The sequence below is a fragment of the Triticum urartu genome, chromosome 7A (assembly GCF_056163025.1).
Source record: "Triticum urartu cultivar PI428250 chromosome 7A, HENAU_Tu73, whole genome shotgun sequence".
Classification (NCBI taxonomy): Eukaryota; Viridiplantae; Streptophyta; class Magnoliopsida; order Poales; family Poaceae; genus Triticum; species Triticum urartu.
The window spans coordinates 683,220,132-683,237,994 of NC_141879.1; the positions used below are offsets into that span (position 1 = coordinate 683,220,132).

Below are 17,863 nucleotides of genomic sequence, written 5' to 3' on the forward strand. Positions count from 1 at the left end.
ATTTTAAACAATTTCGGCACTCATAAAATAACAAAGCAAGGAAAAGAAAACAAGACACTACCATATATTCACCTTGTCTTTCTATTGGATTTCATGCCTGGTCTTAATTTCCAACAAGAAGAAAATGGAACTCATTCTCGAGATATATTGGCCGAATAGCCACAGGCTCAAAAGGAGGTTATGTTAGGCACGATAGACGTATCAGAGGTGGAAGATGGACTTTCTGTTTTGCATTTCAATATTAAAAAATCGGCAAAAGTGTTATCAGGTATCCCCTTCATTTACTGACTTCTCTCATCTATATATAGGCGCTATACCGAAGGTACGTAGGAGCTGCATATCAAGCAACTGGCAGTTCGGCACAGTCAAGGCAAGAAGGCGGAGCTTTTCTTCAGAAATCGGCAGCATGGAACGAAAAGGTATGTGTTTCATACATAGCTCCACACTCGTCTTTACGCAGAACCTTGTGACCATTTATGGAAATGATGTGCAAAGTTTATTTGCACATACCATATTCTGAATATTCAAGGACAACACGAAGAGGGTTGGTTCCTCATCCTTTTCTTTTCAAAGAATATACGAGAGTAGATGGATCTAGCAGAAATGGAAAAGGATTCATTTAGTAGGTAGGAGCATGAATGGTTCATACCAAAGAGAGAAAGTGGAACGTATATATATAGGTAGTTTAACTTTTGTAAAGGAGTGCCCACAAGCTATAACGTCATAGCAAAATAAAAAAAACAAAGATATTAGAACCATGGGAAATCGGTGCTAGATTGTGGTAAAAAGATCAGTAGCCAATAACAGTGAATGGGAAAAAAGGAGCAAGACGTTAGAAATATATTACACAATCAACGGAAGAAGTAAGCCATAAATTATATTACAAAACAAAGTGACGTTCAGAAATTGGATAAAAAATATTGATTTTGCTAATTATCCCATTATTGGCAAAGAAAATCAGTCACTTGATCTTTGGTACAGTTCCAATTTTATAGCCTCATATGTGCTGAGATATGTGTTTGTTTTAGCTATTAGATGTTCCTCCGATCGACAAAAAATTACTCTATCCATTATAAATGAAAATTAACTGAAGTTCCAGCTCTGTTGTAAACTGACAAAAATATTTTAACAAGGCTATAAGCATATCTTCAACACTAAATTAATTTCAAGATTCATCATAAAATACACTCACTCCATTCACTAATATATGATGTTCTAACTTTTTCTAAATCAGATGTATATGTACATGTTTTAGTCTATTTGTTCATTCATTTCAGTTCTTTTGTGGTCCATATTGAAATATCCTAAACATCTTATATTTATGAACCGGGGAGGGAGGGCGGGGGGGGGGGGGGGGGGGGGGTAGTATTTTCATACTATACGTATGTGATGTCGTAGATATTAACATACTCTCCTTCCGTTTCAAAATAAGTGAACCACGACACTTACTTTGGACCGGCAAGAGTATTTTTCTGTAGACGAAGGGCAATATATTAATGTCAAGATGGTATAAACACTCACCCCACTTCTGCAATGACACAATGCAATGAGAACTAATGGAGACATTAGTAGTAGTGGCTTATTTTTCTAATTGAAACGTCAAGGACCTGATGATGTATGGACAACCGCAATTATTATTTCAGCAAGTCTCAACACTGAAACCTTATATATATAGAGCAGATGAAACAATGTCCAATGTGCTACATCTGCGCAGTATTATAATCGTGAAGTTACGGCAGACAATAATTGCTAGACATGTTAACTGCCTTGTTTTTTAAGTGTAACGTATGCAATTACTTGAAGCTGATATTTCTGTCATCTTTCCCAGTGTCATTGATGTTTCCTGTTCTTGTGCTGCTTCTCCTGTCATATGTACTGCAACCAGCATTGAGTTCATCTGTTCAGGCACTAGAGCGGTTGTTCCAGCATACAACTGACAGGGATACCTTGCTGGCCTTCAAGTCAAGCCTAAGCAACCAACAGGATGTCCTAGCTGCATGGAACACTACTAGTGACTTCTGCCGGTGGCCAGGTGTCGTTTGTGGCGCTAGGCACAAAGACAGGGTCACGGTGCTTAACCTCTCTTCGGAGGGACTTGTTGGCCCGATAATACCTTCCATTGGGAATCTCACCTTCTTGAAAATTCTGGACCTCAGCTTGAACCATTTGCGTGGTGAAATACCTTCACAAATTGGTCGTCTATCTCGGTTACGATATCTTGACTTGTCCAACAACTCGCTTCATGGTGACATGAACGCTGGGTTGAAGAACTGCACCAGCCTTCAAAGCATCAATCTTGGGTCAAACTTGCTCACCGGAGAAATCCCTTCATGGCTCGGAGGCTTGTCAAGTCTCCGGACCATAATCTTGCAGAAGAGTAACTTCACAGGGATTATTCCGCCATCACTTGCCAACCTCTCAGCACTACAAAAAATACATTTAAGATCAAACCAACTTGAGAGCTCCATACCCGAGGGCCTTGGCAGGCTCGGTAAACTCTTTTACATTGACCTAGGAGAAAACCACCTGTCCGGCACTATTCCTACAACTTTCTACAATCTTTCTTCTCTGACCCGCTTTAGGGTGACAAATAATGAGTTGCATGGCACCCTGCCATCTAACTTAGGGGATCACCTCCCAAATCTCGAGTACCTACTGCTTGGCATCAACAACTTTACAGGAAGCCTTCCAGCTTCTCTTGTCAATGCAACTAACATATACTCCCTAGACATCTCATTTAACAACTTCACCGGAATAGTGCCTCCTGATATTGGCAAGCTTTGTCCAGACTTCCTATCTCTAGAAACAAATCAGCTCATGGCAGCCACAGCTCATGATTGGAAGTTCGTTACGTTTTTGGCAAACTGCACACGTCTACGCTTGTTCGACCTCCAGTATAACAAGTTAGGTGGCGTACTGCCAATCTCTGTTACCAACCTATCATCACAACTCCAAATTCTATGTGTTAACCACAATGAGATTTCCGGAAAGATACCATCTGGGTTAAGCAATCTTGGTGGGCTAAATTATTTGCAATTATCTCACAACAGATTCACTGGTATCTTGCCTGATAGCATCGGACATCTAAGTTCGCTACAAGCCTTGGCCTTTAATGGAAACCGGTTGACAGGATTCATTCCCTCCTCCCTTGGGAACTTGACGAAGCTATTAGAACTTTACTCTGGTGAAAACAAGTTTGAGGGACCACTTCCAACAAGCCTAGGGAGACTGCGGGAGCTAACAATAGCAACCTTTGACAACAATAAGTTCACAGGTCCATTGCCTAAAGAGATCTTCAACTTGTCATCCTTGTCATATGCTCTAGATTTGTCAAATAATAATTTTGTTGGACCTCTTCCACCAGAAGTTGGCTTCCTCACCAAGGTTGCTTACATATACATCCACTGGAACAACTTGCAAGGGCCGCTACCTAATACACTCAGCAATTGTCAAAGCTTGATAGGTCTTCGGTTGCACCATAACTCCTTCAATGGTAGCATTCCTGCAGCTATCAGCAAAATGCGAGGCTTGATATTGCTTTCTTTAGCAGAAAACACACTCTCAGGTGTGATTCCTCAGGAGCTGGGGCTCATGGGTGGCATTGAAGCAATGTATCTTGCATTCAACAAATTGTCTGGTCAGATCCCGGAGGATATGGAGAACATGACATCAATTTACCATTTAGACCTGTCCTTCAACCATCTGGTTGGCAAGGTTCCATTGCAAGGTGTGTTCAGTAATGTGACTGGGTTTCTATTTTATGGGAATTCGGGGCTCTGCGGTGGCATCTCAGAATTACGTTTGCCCGCATGCCCACCAGAATCCACGGAACACAGCTTAAGGATACACCATGTCCTTCTAGCAATAGTTATTCCGGTAGTTGTTGGCATCATTATATGTTGTAGTTTGGCACTTGTATTCTTCACAATAAGAAGGAAACAAAGGGCTCAGTCCACCAGCATGAGAGGATTCATATTGGTAGATGGAAATTACCCTAGAGTTTCTTATGCCGAATTGCTCCAAGCAACAAGCTGTTTTGCCGCAGACAATTTGATTGGTAAAGGAAGGTATGGATCCGTCTATAAGTGTGAGTTGCTGCTAAAAAATATGATGACCACGGTTGCTGTGAAGGTTTTTGAGCTTCAACAATCTGGATCCTCCAAAAGTTTTCTAGCCGAGTGTGAGGCATTAAGTAATATCCGCCATCGGAATTTGATTAGTGTCATCACTTGCTGCTCAAGCTCGGACTCAAACCAAAATGACTTCAAAGCCATTGTGTTTGAGTTCATGCCTAATGGGAGCCTAGACAGGTGGTTACATCAAGATGTACATGCAACACAACAACTTCAAGGCTTGACACTAATGCAGAGATTAAATATTGTCGTTGATGTTGCTGATGCACTAGATTACTTGCACAACTGCGAACCACCAATAGTTCACTGTGACTTGAAGCCAAGCAACATCCTTCTTGATAGTGATTTACTTGCTCGCATTGGGGACTTCGGCCTTGCAAAGATTCTTTTAGATCCAGCGGCTGAGCAACAAATTAATTCAAAGAGGTCAGTTGGAATAAGAGGAACAATTGGATATCTCGCTCCAGGTACCTCAAATTTTCTCTAGCACCTACTTTCATATCAAAAATTTTGAATGCCAAATCATGACCTTTTTTCTATGCAATGTAGAATATGGTGAAGGTGGTCAAGTTTCTACATCTGGAGATGTATACAGCTTTGGAAGTGTCATCCTCGAGTTGTTTACAGGCATGGCACCGACGCATAACATGTTCAAAGATGGGCTGACCTTACAGAAGTATGCCAAGAATGCATTCCCAGACATGTTAATGAAGATTGTTGATCCAGCCCTACTGTCCTTTGAAGAAGTTTATGTCAGAAGTTTGCAGGGTGGAAGCTACAAAATGGAAGATCTCAGCAACACGATGTTCTCAATCATGGAAGTTGCAGTATCATGTTGCAAGCAAGCATCAGCAGAGAGGATGTGCATGAGAGATGCAGCAGCTAGGATGCACAAGATAAGAGATAACCATGTTGAAAGAAGGCAAAGTGAGCACGTCATTATAACTGCATAGATGCATTATATGCACCATGAAGTAAGAATAATATTGGCAAGACATGTACAGTATGTCACGCATTCTGCTTGCCATTTGAACCAGAATAGCATTTGTTTAACCTAGCAATCAGACATGGGTTACCACCTGTCCAAACTCCCAGGCGGGCATGGAGCTAGAACATATTGGCCTACTATTTTGGGTTTTAAATTTATATATTGAAGTATCTATGAAGTATTGTTACACTGAACCGGGTACATAAATAAATATTTATCCATGCATTTTGACTAGTAGCCCTAGTCATCTGACCATGTTAGGTGCACGGGGTAGTATTTTTATGTATTGTACGTGTGATTTAGAAATGTGACACACACTTTGAAAGGTGTAAGGCCTGAAGCCTAGTAGTAACTGTAACTCCCGAGAGAGAAGCCTACTGGATGATCCAGCCCACTGTTGAATACAAAAAGGCCTGACCGGGTGGTCACATACGACACGGACGTACAGCTCCGGAGAGCTAAACCAGCGCTTCTTCGACAGCTTCCCAATGATCACTCCGGACTGGGCTGAGAGCGCGCCACATGTTGTGCTCTGGGCTTTCCTCCGGATTTTGTTTTTTATTTTTTCACATGCGTTTTCGGCTTTTTAGACGTGTTTTTTTGTTTTCACTGGTCTTTCTTAAAAATTCGAAGAAAAAAATTGCGTGAAAAAAAAGTTTTTCCTTCTGCTTCCGCGAGAGGCATGGTTTTGCTTTCGCGGCAGTGCCTCTCGAAAATGAAAAAAAAACACATTTCCTTTTTCTTTTCCTTCTGCGAGAGACACAGTTTTGCTTTCCTCTCAGAAAAGGAAACAATGTGTTTTATTTTTTCTTTTTCCTTTTGCGAGAGACACGATTTTACTTTCGCGAGAGGTCGCCTGCGTGTAGGTCAGCCAAGACGGGCAGGGGAACAGCTGCTCCGGCTCCCGGTGCAGTACAACATCACCTACGGCGACTGCTCGAGCACGACAGAGACCTACGGCTCCGACACCCTCGCGCTAGGCTCCACCGTCGTCAAAAACTTCCAGTTAGGGTGCAGCCAGTCTAACTCGGGCCTCCTTCTCAGGCAACAAACAACGGGGCTCATGGGGCTCGGCGGCGGCGCAGAGTCTCTCGTGTCCCAGACCGCGGGGACCTTGGGCAAGGCCTTCTCCTACTGCCTCCCCCCAAATCTAGGCTCGCGCGGGTTCCTCGCTCTCGGTGCACCAACTTCTACTTTTGGTTTCATCATGACGCCGATGTACAGCAACCGCGGGGCACTGACGTTCTACGACATGCGCCTTCAGGCCATCCGGGTTGGAGGCAGGCAGCTCAACACATACCCTCCTTCGTCTTCACCACCGTGTCCATCGTCGACTCCGGCACCGTCATCACGCGCCTGCCGCCCACCGCATACTCGGCCTGGCCTCGGCGTTCAAGGCCGGCATGAAGCGCTACCTGACCAGCGGGGGATTCGACACGTGCTTAGACTTCAGCGGCCAGTCCAACATCAGCGTGCCCAGCGTCGCGCTGGTGTTCTCCGGGGGCGCTGTCGTCAACCTCGCCTTTAACGGGATCTTTGTGATGCCCCGTTACGTCCGCAGAGTCAGGCGTAACAGAAGCCGTCACTTCAAGTCGTTTCTTTTACCTCTTTAAGTGGCGCGGCTAGGAGCCCACCAGCATGGGGAGGCCGCGTGGGGCCGTTTGCACCTCTTTAAGTCGTTTCGTCCACCGATAAATCCCGTATTTCAAGAAATCCTTGTAGCATTGTTTCATGATTTTTCCCGCTGCCACAAGTTTTTGTTCCAAGGAGATCCAAATTTGAGGCCTGTTTCAGCACCAAGCGGGAGTGGGAATCCATCACCGGAGCAATCTTCATCGACCTTCGTGTGAGTAATTTTGTTAAGACCTTAGGTTCCATATCAGTAGCTAGATGGCATCCTCTCTCCCTTGTGATTCAATACAAAGTTTCCGTGCGCTGCCTCACATGATCAAGATCAATATGATGCAATCTGTTGTCGTGTTTGTTGGGATATGATGAATTGTCACTTTATGATATGATTTTCATTGAATTATATTGAATCTTGTGAGGTTTATTTGTTGTATAATTAAGTAGACATGCATGCTTTCTAATCTATTTGTTGTCTCTGGCCAAGATTGATAGAGAGTTCTTCAGAGGGAGGTGTGCATGGTTGTGGGTTCAATCTTGAGTGATCTATCACAATGAGTAGAAGGGAAATAAGCACATATTGTATTGCTGCTATTAAGGATAAAACGACGATTTTTTTAATAATAAATTATACTTTATATGTAACAAAACTATTATTGAAAATCTCTTTCACATACGTATCAAATAGTGTGCCTTTTGTGTTATATACGCTAAATTTCAATAGTCAAATTTATAATCAAAGTTTAACACAAAATATGAAGGCAAGACTAATAAACTTTGAAGGAGGTAGTATTTGTCTATTTGATAGGACAAGGCTAGGTTAGTGTTAAATTTAATGCACTACCAATAATGAGGCGATAACCATTGTAGACACCACATTTCATAAAAAGCTCTTTTGGCACAAAAAGCTTTGCCGGTTTTTTTTCCAACCGGTCATCCCCTTTTCATTACCCACTCCATTCCTAAATATAAGTCCTTTTTAAAGATATTTTAATATAGACTATATACATATGTATATAGACATATTTTATAGTGTAGATTTACTCGTTTTGCTCCGTATGTAGTCCATATTGAAATCTCTTAAAAACTTATATTTAGGAACGGCGGGAGTAATTGCTTAATGGAAATACAAAGTTTGACGGCCTCATACAAGCATGGAGGATAAGGGAAAGAAGGGAAGCGGGTTGGTGCACTGTCAGGAAACCCGCTGCGAATATTCGGCTCAAAACATTCCACGGGCGAAAATGCGAATGTTCGGCTCAAAACATTCTACGGGCGAAAACTTGATAACACAGTTCATTTAAGTTTTACGGATACTACCTCCTCAAACTATTTATTTCCTGCACACAAACTCATGGTTTAGTGGCCACACTCTCTTCAGTTAGCGTGTAGCCAGGATAGAGCGAGACAAGTAGCACTAACGATTCTGATCCAATGAGTTGACGTTGTGTTTTACTTTGAGGAAGGAACTATGGAGTGTTGCACGTGCACAGTAGGAATTATGGAGTGTTGCACGTGCACATAAATAACATGGCGGACGCGGCTGCTAATGCACGGAGATGCACGGACGCCATCGCGGCCTTGCCGGAGGACGTCCTCCTCAAGGTCCTGTCCCGCGTGGGCAACGTCAAAGGCCTCTTTATGCTCGCCATGACATGCCGACGGTGGCTGCGCCGCTTCACCGACCCGGCCTTCCTCCGCGGACTGTGCCCGGGCCAGGGCGTGGGGCACCGGGCGCGCCTCCTCGGCTTCTTCTTCCAGCAGACGAGATTCGATCCATGTGGAAGGATGATGGATACGCATATGATGCAGCACAGCTCGGTCTTCTCACCCACCTTCCTACCGTCGCCGGGATCGCCGCTTGGCCGCAAGGCATGTGCCCTCACCTCCTTCGTCGCCGACGACGACGGCACCTTCAACTACGCCAAGCCCATGGCAGCACGCCGTGGCATCGTCCTGATGAAACTCATCCCCCGCACCTTGGACACGACCAGCCAGCACCTCGGCCTCTGCAACCCTATCACCGGCGAACGCCATGTTATTCCGCCTCTCAAGTGCTCCGTCAGTCCGTCTACGTGCACGGCTACGCCATCATCACAGCCGCTGACAGCGACATCGATGGGAAGCAGCCGCCCTCATCGCCAGGGCGCTTCGCGTTCTCGCAGCTACTCCTCGCCAGCCTAATAGATCATCAGGTGTATCTCAACTCTTACTCCGTTGCCACACGCAGCTGGAGCGCGCCCACCCTATGCCTGGGCAGCCCCCGCTTCTCCCTTGTAGCTGAGTGATCCGCCGTCGTTCACCAGGGCGCGGCGCACTGGCTATGCATTGATCGAGTTCACGACCTGCTATACAAACTCAGCGCGGATGTGGGCACGGGCACGGCACGCGCCTCCGTGACGAAGCTCCCTATCCGTGCCGGAGGCTCGCCGCTCCTCTGCGTTAGCAGAGATGGCAAGCTTTCGGTCGCTTGCGTGTATCTCATGCACGTGACTGTTTGGACGCAGCAAGGCAGAGAAGGTGGCGACGACACCCCTGCGGCGTGGCTCCGCACTGTGATCAGAATTCCAATCGCGGTCCCGTACCCAAAGTATCACCCGCTATATCAGACCTTTGAGAAGTGGTTTGACTTCGACATGGGAGCCCTGCTCGTGCTGTATAGGAGCAGCGCTATCTTCGTCCTCGACCTCGAGAAGAAGGTAATGGAGAAGGTCATGGATTGCTTGCAGCCTCTATCCAGTCGGACGCCTGTGGCGTACGAGATGGACCTGGTAGAGTTCTTTGTGCTCCAGCTTGGTGGACTATGTAGGGGTCTTGAAAATAATAACTAGTAAACATGTTCGTGCATTGCAACGGAAGAAAAAATTATCACTCGTCTCTAGACAAATAAGCATGGCTCAAGACCCAGTAAAAACATGTCATACTTTTCTTCTTTTTTTCCTTGCTGATGGTGTCCACGGTTTCCACATGGTCACAATGCATCCAATCATGGTCAATCCTAAGACGATGAACTCGGCCACTCCTTGACACACTTGTCACCGAATCTGCACCAGCACAATGGAATATTTAACAAGACTTTTAAAACTAATCTCGTCGAGTTGAACGTGTGGGCCATCCTTCATGAGCTACTCCCTGCACATGGCCCATACACCGCCCCCCTCATAAGGTTTGGAGGATTGGCTATGATCAAGAGCGAAAAGACATTATCAAACACTACCAGGAAATTTCCAGAGATAAAACATGTGCCTTGTCTTTAAGAAATCACTCCTAACCCCAAGCCAGCTCCGGTAGAGGAGTGGCGACATCGACACGTCGGTGACTCGTGCTGGTAGTAGTAATGGTCGTTCGGTGGTCTTGAAATCTCGATATAATTTTTTGAGATGCGATGTACTTTCGGCGAAGTTTTACAGTAGTTTTGATCATTTTCGTATAAAAAGGAAAAAAAAGATAGAGCGAGACAAGTACTAATACTAAATGATTCCCATCCAATGAGCTGGCGTTGTGTTTTACTTTGAGTGTTGTATTTCTACTACTCTTGACATCATGTTTTGATATATAGATAGTACTACCATTGTTACAAGAGAATGCTTGTCAAATTTCTGGCCATATTGATGTATTTCTGGATGGATGGATGGATCATGCTTGATTTGATTGATTGCTTGAGTTTCCAAGCAGATAAAATCTTGTCATCTCTCCCGTTTGTGCCTTTTTCTATGGATGATTGCATTGATCGCACGGTGTTGTTGTTTGTGTATGCCAAGGAGAAGCATTCATTGGCTTACAAATCCATCCTGGTGTTGATGATGACACTGGAGGAGGCAAAGCACAAAACCTGTTTGGAAAGGTGTCAAACAACAGCCAACCAGTAGGTAAATCACACAAATGGCCATGAACGTGTCCAACCAGTCAGTCAGCAGCAGGTACGTAATGTTGCGTTCTAGCAAGAAGAGAAGAGTAGGGCCAAAGTAGATAGATACTAGTAGTACTTAGCATCAGATTGCTTTCTCCAGGCCATTAACAATAGTAGTAGTCCTATCATGATAAGCAAGAAATTAGTTAGCTCGACCGTCCAAAAATATATGAATACTCGTAGTAGTATTTGTCGACCTAGCAGATTTGGCTCCAATATACAGTATGTACATAGATAGATACTGGCCCCTAAAAACAGGGGGGAAAGTTGGGTTGGATAGATACGTAGTAGAGAGATATGCACCAGTTTCTCTCGAGGCGGCAACGAAAAAATTAGTTAGGCTAGTCATAGTGGGAGTAACTTAGGTACTCCCTCCTTTCCGGCTTATAAGGCTCAAATCAAAAATCTCACCAACCAAGGTAGATGGTGAGTGGTGGAATACTTTTTGTAGTTTGCAAAAGCACTCAATTAATGTTTTTGTTTTTCTCAAAAAAGTATGTTTACAAATGCATTAATCGCAATGCATGCATGCATAAATTACATGCGTTGGTTAATTTTCTCTTAATACTTGCATGCAATGATTTAATGCACCTTGAAATCTGAACATGTGATGGGAAACATCCAAATTGAGCCTTATAAAATAGAAAAACTAAAATTTTGAGATAAGCCCTATAAACCGGAAAGGAGGGAGTAGTAACATAGCGCACCTCGAGAATTTTCTGCTTATGTGGCAAGTAGTTAATGAGGAGTAGTAACATAATATGTTACTGTAACATAGCGCTTTCCAAGACAACATGAGTCTACAAACTATTAAATGAGGCCATATATGACACTAGTACTATGTTACTTTGCACTATAAAGGTAGTAACTTAGACTAGTGTCATGCATATGACACTAGTCTAAGTTACTCCCCACTATGACCAGCCTTAGTCCGTCCGTCTGTTGGATTCCCTCATCTATTTTACTACCCCCTATATAAATGGCAACAGGGAGCTGTTAATTCTCCCTCAAAACCACGCGCAAACTCCTCCTCTATTTACTCTCTCGTCTCGTCGGTGCTGCATGCTATCCATCAGCCACTCGCTGCACTTCACGAGGATCGACCTGGCATCCAACGCCTCCCTGCATTTCTCTACTTCTTGATCCAACGCCTCCCCTCCGTTTCCCTGCTGCTAGCCGCGCACCTACCTCTTCCTATAAATCTTGATCCAATTCTCCTGCCCGCGTTCCCCCTTCCTCTTCATTTGCTCCTCAGATGTCCAAGACACCTCCCCTTATCTACAACACAACCACACATGGAGGCCAAAAGCTGAGCCACGCCGTTCCGATGATGCACTGCCACACTGATCGACCAGGTCGTGCCGTGGTCGGCAGGGCTTGTGGGTTTGATCTGCCCTCTCGCGGAAAGAGTGCACCATGTCTCTCGATCTGACCTTTGTTCTTTCCTTCTCGGGCATGGTACAACTCAAACTGCTGATGAGCTTTCTAGTGATGTAGACATGCAGGCAACAAGTAGAGATGGTGAATTTGATGGACAATGGCAAATGGATTAGGTGTTTGTTCCTGTTGAGGATGTGGATGCAGGTATGTTCCTGTTGATGATGGATTAGGTGTTTGTTTAGCTATGGATACATTGGTTGCAAGGGGAATCAAATTGACTAATGTCAAACCTAGCCATTAACTGGTTGAAAGAAGTAGCCAAACCCATTGATCTTGTAACACATTGGCTCCGAAATGTCACCCATAATGAAAAGGCACTGAACACTCATGTTGCTTCCTGTAACCATGAGTTCTTGACATTCATTCAAGAGATAAACGAGGATTGGAATAGATACCCTACAAATATATGGGCATCCTCCTCTTGGTCTATTTAGGACTACCGGCAGGAGCATGCCTCTAAATCTAATTATGATATATGCTTCGAGCTTTTGTGTTTTTCCTCCGGTTTGCTTTGGTAAGCTGAACTTTGAGGCAATCTGGAAATGCCAATAAGCAGTTTATTGACATAGATGGTGCCTTCTTATGAAGAAACAGATTTTTTTTTGCTCTGACCATTCTTTGATCAAGTTCTTCTTTGAATTGTATGTGATACTTGTTGAATACTAGTATATATCAGTTTGCTTATTAGATTGTTGTATTCTGCTCTTCTTTGCTTTGCTTTGGACTGTTGGATTACAAAGAATTAGACGTTTACATTTTACTTCCATGCTTACATACACAAACAAAGCTACGAAGCATCAACTTGATAAGAAAAGCAAATTACAACTATCTCTTTGAAAAATAGTACCTACTTACATTTTTCTGTGTGTACTTCGGAGTAGTCGCTTCCTCTGAAACTCAAAGAACTTTGCTGTTGCTGCACGGTGGAGTAGTGATACTAGTATTTTGTTTGTTTCAGCAAGAAGGAACTGGGGGTAAATTGAACTCAACTATCCATCTTTCTTGGTAACTGGACTAGAGGTGGTGGTTGGCGCCTTTGCTTGCTGCTACTGGTGCGCATGTCTAAAGTGATTAATTGATATAGTAAGTACATTTGGTTGATGCATACTAGCTAGGTTAGGGCAGAAAATGTTAGCAGGCAATAGGTTAGTACTATGAGTTTGGTAAGGCAGGCATCCAACAAGTAAAAGCAACTAGTATCAAAGACTAGGTTAGTACATTGTGTTGCAGTTCTTTCTTGCTGCTTAACAAAAGAGAGGAGTGGTCTGGTAAAAAAATGACCTAATCAGACGGCGTTGTAGGGCAGGAAAAGGCAACACAAAAGAGTACTAGAATGGTCTGAAACCCAAGCACCAGCGCCAACAGCTAATGCCTGAGTTGCATGTTCAATATCCGTAATTTTATTTTTCAAACCAAATGCACTAGTATTATACCTAAAAAAAGTGCATGCATGCATGCAGCAGCCATCAGACATAGAACTCGAACCCGTTCAACTTTGTTGCGGGAGTTTAAAATTAAAATGATGAGCAGAGGCGTTAAAATATCAAGGAGCAAACAGCAAGCATTTGGCGTAGCTAATAACTTGTGCTTCCCTTTTTTGGGAATAAACAATCTATAAGGTAGAAGTCCGTATGTAATTCCATGCATGGGAAAGATGGAGCCACCAAGCACTACAAAAGAGAAGGCCGGCATGGCCGTGGAGCGATTTGAGTTGTGCATGCATGTTTTGCGATGCTTCGTTCCCAACCAAACAACGCGTTATGCTGCCGAAATTTTCGGTGAGAATTTGCCCGACTTGAGTTGTGCATGCATGTTTTGCGATGCTTCGTTGCCGCTTATCTTTTTTTCCCCTGCTGATGATGTCTGCGGTTTTCATATGGTCACAATGCATCCTAAGACGATGAGCTCGGCCACTCCTTGACCACGGTAACCGTGGTAACCACGTTTACCGGTCCCCCTCGGTAAAAATGCATCATTCGGTAACCAAAACCTTGTCCTAACCGCAAGCCGGCTTCGGTAGGGGAGTAGCGACATTGACGTGTCGGTGGCTCGTTCTGACAACAGTAGTGGTCGTTCGGTGATCTTGAAATTTTGATGTAATTTTTATTATGTTTAAGATGCGCTATGTACTTTCGGCGAAGTTTTAAAGTAGTTATTATCTTTTTGGTATAAAAAGGGGAAAAAGATAAAGCTAGACAAGTAATACTAAAGGATACCGATCCGAGGAATTATGGCGTGTTGCACTGCACAATAGGAATTATGGCGTGTTGGAATTGTTAGTAAATCGACATGCGGTTAGTATTTGCTAACCGCCGTGTCTTCTGATCGCACCCTCCCAAATGGATATGTCCGTTCGTTCGTGTCCCCTCAGGACTATACATTTACTTCGTTTCTTTACACGTTATTATCAGCACGTTTGTTCTCCGCTGAGAGAGGAAAAGGTCATCCCGACGGCGGTCACGCACAGCCCCGGTCCTCAAGCAACGAGGACGGGCACTTCCGCCAGAGGCGAAACAGCGGCCACCACCGCGGCATCCCGGCGGGCCTCTCCGCGTGCCGTCGGCGGAGATGACTGGCCGTTGTGCGCAGCGCGGCTGCAGTCCGTGCTAGCGAGGCTGGCTGCGACAGAACAAGGATGGCAAAAATGGACGAATCCCTTGAACCAAGCCACGCTATGCAATCGGCCGCCACTCCGTTCACGGGAAAACAGCATGCAGAAGGGAAATTAATCAAGAAACTGCCCAACTTGATCTTGTCTTCTTGTGATCAATTAATGATCTAACGATTGATTGGTATTTTTTCCCTGTACGTCTATGCACTCACAAGTATCAAGATTGCTAATCCAAGGAAGAAATTTGTGCGACAAAGAACAAAGAAGTGAAGTGTGCACCCGACGGTTACATTCAGACACAGAGCTACGGTCGTCTTTGGCATCGTCAACGGCGATTTTTGACTGAATAGTTTCGTCAATGGTGAAGGAAAGTGAAGACATGATGAGAAGCAGATATGAATGGAGCACAAAATGGCAAAAGTCATTTCTTGGAGAATGACAAAGCTAGCGGTTCTGAAGGTTGCTATAGTGTGATCATATGACTAACATTCAAAGGAAATCTGATATTTTCAAGCATTGGGTGGGTCTGAAAGTGCAATCAATTGGCACGAGCAATAAGGCTCATGGGAAAAGAAATGTTGGAAGCCATGCCTAGGCTCAGCAAAACGAAGATCCACTACTTAGTGTCAATGACATGCTAGTGGACTTCGCTACTAGTGATATACAATATATGTATTTCTATATGAGTTCAATCATATCTTGATATTGGTTTTTTTCTCTGTAGAAGCCTATTGGAATAATCCAATTGAGAAGAAAATGTGTTAGTAGAAACTGGGTCTACTAACATGATGCTAAAGGAGATTAAGTATTTCCAGACTCTTGAGAAGAGTAGTGGAAACATCATGACAATTGTTGGTCGTGATGGGGTAATTGTTGGTTTTGGTCAAGCCATAATTGCACTTCCTAGGGGTACTATATGATAATCATGAATGAATTCATGCATCAAGATTCTACTCATACCTTGCTGAGTTTTAAGGATATCCACAATGGTTTCTATGTTGAAACTCGTATAGTGAGTGAGGTTGAAAGCCTACTCATGACTCAACAAAAAGGATTTCAATGAAATCCTAGAGTAAAGGTCTTCTCTATCATTTGGATTAATACACTATACATATATTAAATTGTATATGCATTTGGCGTACAAGATAATTTTTTAGAATCTTGATAAGTTCAAGATATGGCATGGTTGCCTGGGTCTCCCTGGTATTGGGATGATAAGAAATTATTGATGGTTCTACTACACACAATCTAATGGTGTGAATTTTTCAGGTTCATTGGATTATGCATACACGATACGTGTAAAGTGGAAAATTGATCATAAGGTCATCATATCTAAAGATAAAGGATGGGTCAGTAGATTTACTTGTACAGGAGATGCATGTGATCCAATTCAACCATTATATGGAATATTGAGATATTTCGTACTACTTTTGGAGCGCGCCCACCCTATGCCTGGACAGCCCCCGCTTCTCCCTTGTAGCTGAGAGATCCGCCATCGTTCACCAGGGCGCGGCGCACTGGCTATGCATTGATCGAATTCACGACCTGTTGTACAAACTCAGCGCGGATGTGGGCACGGGCACGGCGCGCGCCTCCATGACAAAGCTCCCCGTCCGTGCCGGAGGCTCACCGCTCCTCTACGTCAGCGGAGACGGCAGGCTTTCGGTCGCTTGCGTGTATCTCGTGCACGTGACTGTTTGGATGCAGCAAGGCGGAGAAGGTCACGACGACACCCCTGCGGCGTGGCTCCGCACTGTGATCAGAATTCCAATGGCGGTGCCGTACCCAAAGTATCACCCGCTATGTCAGACCTTGGAGAAGTGGTTTGACTTCAACATGGGATCCCTGCTCGTGCTGTACAGGAGCAGCGCCGTCTTCGTCCTTGACCTCGAGAAGAAGGTCATGGAAAAGGTCATGGATTGCTTGCGGCCCCTATCCAGTCGGACGCCTCACTACTAGGAAAAGGCCTATTAATGGCGCACCAGTTTTGTCTAGTAATGGCGCATTACTGGTGCGCCATTATTATCATGCCATTAGTATTTCTTACTAATGGCGCACCACCGGTGCGCCATTAGTATCTGGTACTAATGGCGCACCAAGCAGTGCGCCATTAGTATAGAACACCATGCGCCATTAGTATGCCTCTCAGGGGGCCATATTTAACCATGTGCTTTGGCATACTAATGGCGCACTGTTGGGTGATGCGCCATTAGTGTGATTATCACAGTGCGCCATTAGTGTCTTGTGTGGTGCGCCACTAGTATGAATATTAGGGATTTTTTTTCATTTCTGATATTTTCATAGGTTAAAAAATATTAGAGATAATATACAACACAGATCTGCTTAGCTTACATACAGGGGGCCATATGTAACGATGTTACCTGCTCCACCAGATCATATCCAACACACAAGTTTCATCATATATACATACATAGGCAACACATAGTTCCATCGTTACATATTACAAAAGTTTCACAATGTTCAATCAACACCGTTATCCATCAATTCACAAAAGTTTCATATTGATACAAAATAAAAACACAAATGGAAAAGAAGCACTCCATCCATGCAAGCTTTCGTGAATTAAATCAAATCTGCAAAATGATAAATAAGAAGTTAGAAGAAGAAGAAGAAGAAGAAGAGAAGAAGAAGAAGAAGAAGAAGACTAGAAGAAGAATAAGAAGAAGAATAAGAAGAATAAGAAGAAGACTATAAGCTTATTATGTAAACTTGATCATTTTGTGCTAACATAAGTAATTTTGGAGCTAACCTATAGGAAACTAAGCATATAAGCTCTAAGTTAGCATATTAGAGCCAACTTAGGTAAAATGAAGCTAACCTATGTCATTTTTGATAAGAAGAAGAATAAGAAGAAGACTATAAGCTTATTATGTAAACTTGATCATTTTGTGCTAACATAAGTAATTTTGGAGCTAACCTATAGGAAACTAAGCATAAGCTCTAAGTTAGCATATTAGAGCCAACTTAGGTAAAATGAAGCTAACCTATGCCATTTTGGATAAGAAGAAGAGTAAGAAGAAGACTATAAGCTTATTATGTAAACTTGATCATTTTGTGCTAACATAAGTAATTTTGGAGCTAACCTATAGGAAACTAAGCATATAAGCTCTAAGTTAGCATATTAGAGCCAACTT

The 17,863-nt window shown here is 43.6% G+C and overlaps 2 protein-coding genes and 1 pseudogene across 3 annotated transcripts; all 3 read left to right on the forward strand.

Moving 5' to 3' along the window:
* The first annotated feature begins 255 nt into the window (after window positions 1–255).
* Window positions 256–5,308, forward strand: LOC125525588 (uncharacterized). Of its 2 annotated transcripts, XM_048690596.2 has the most exons (3): window positions 256–419; window positions 1,829–4,600; window positions 4,683–5,308. In XM_048690596.2, exons 1-3 carry the CDS (start codon window positions 407–409, stop codon window positions 5,084–5,086), a joined length of 3,189 nt encoding a protein of 1,062 aa, XP_048546553.2. In that variant the 5' UTR covers window positions 256–406; the 3' UTR covers window positions 5,087–5,308. The 2 variants fall into 2 exon arrangements, with proteins under 2 accessions (XP_048546553.2, XP_087392379.1); XM_087536253.1 differs by lacking the exon at window positions 256–419 and having other exon boundaries at window positions 1,375–4,600.
* Window positions 5,309–6,184: 876 nt separating this feature from the next.
* Window positions 6,185–6,734, forward strand: LOC147961463 (aspartic proteinase CDR1-like). The gene is made up of 2 exons (XM_087533816.1): window positions 6,185–6,394; window positions 6,519–6,734. Exons 1-2 carry the CDS (start codon window positions 6,185–6,187, stop codon window positions 6,732–6,734), a joined length of 426 nt encoding a protein of 141 aa, XP_087389942.1.
* A 1,543-nt stretch (window positions 6,735–8,277) lies between these two features.
* Window positions 8,278–9,578, forward strand: LOC147961464 (uncharacterized; annotated as a pseudogene).
* Window positions 9,579–17,863: the final 8,285 nt, after the last annotated feature.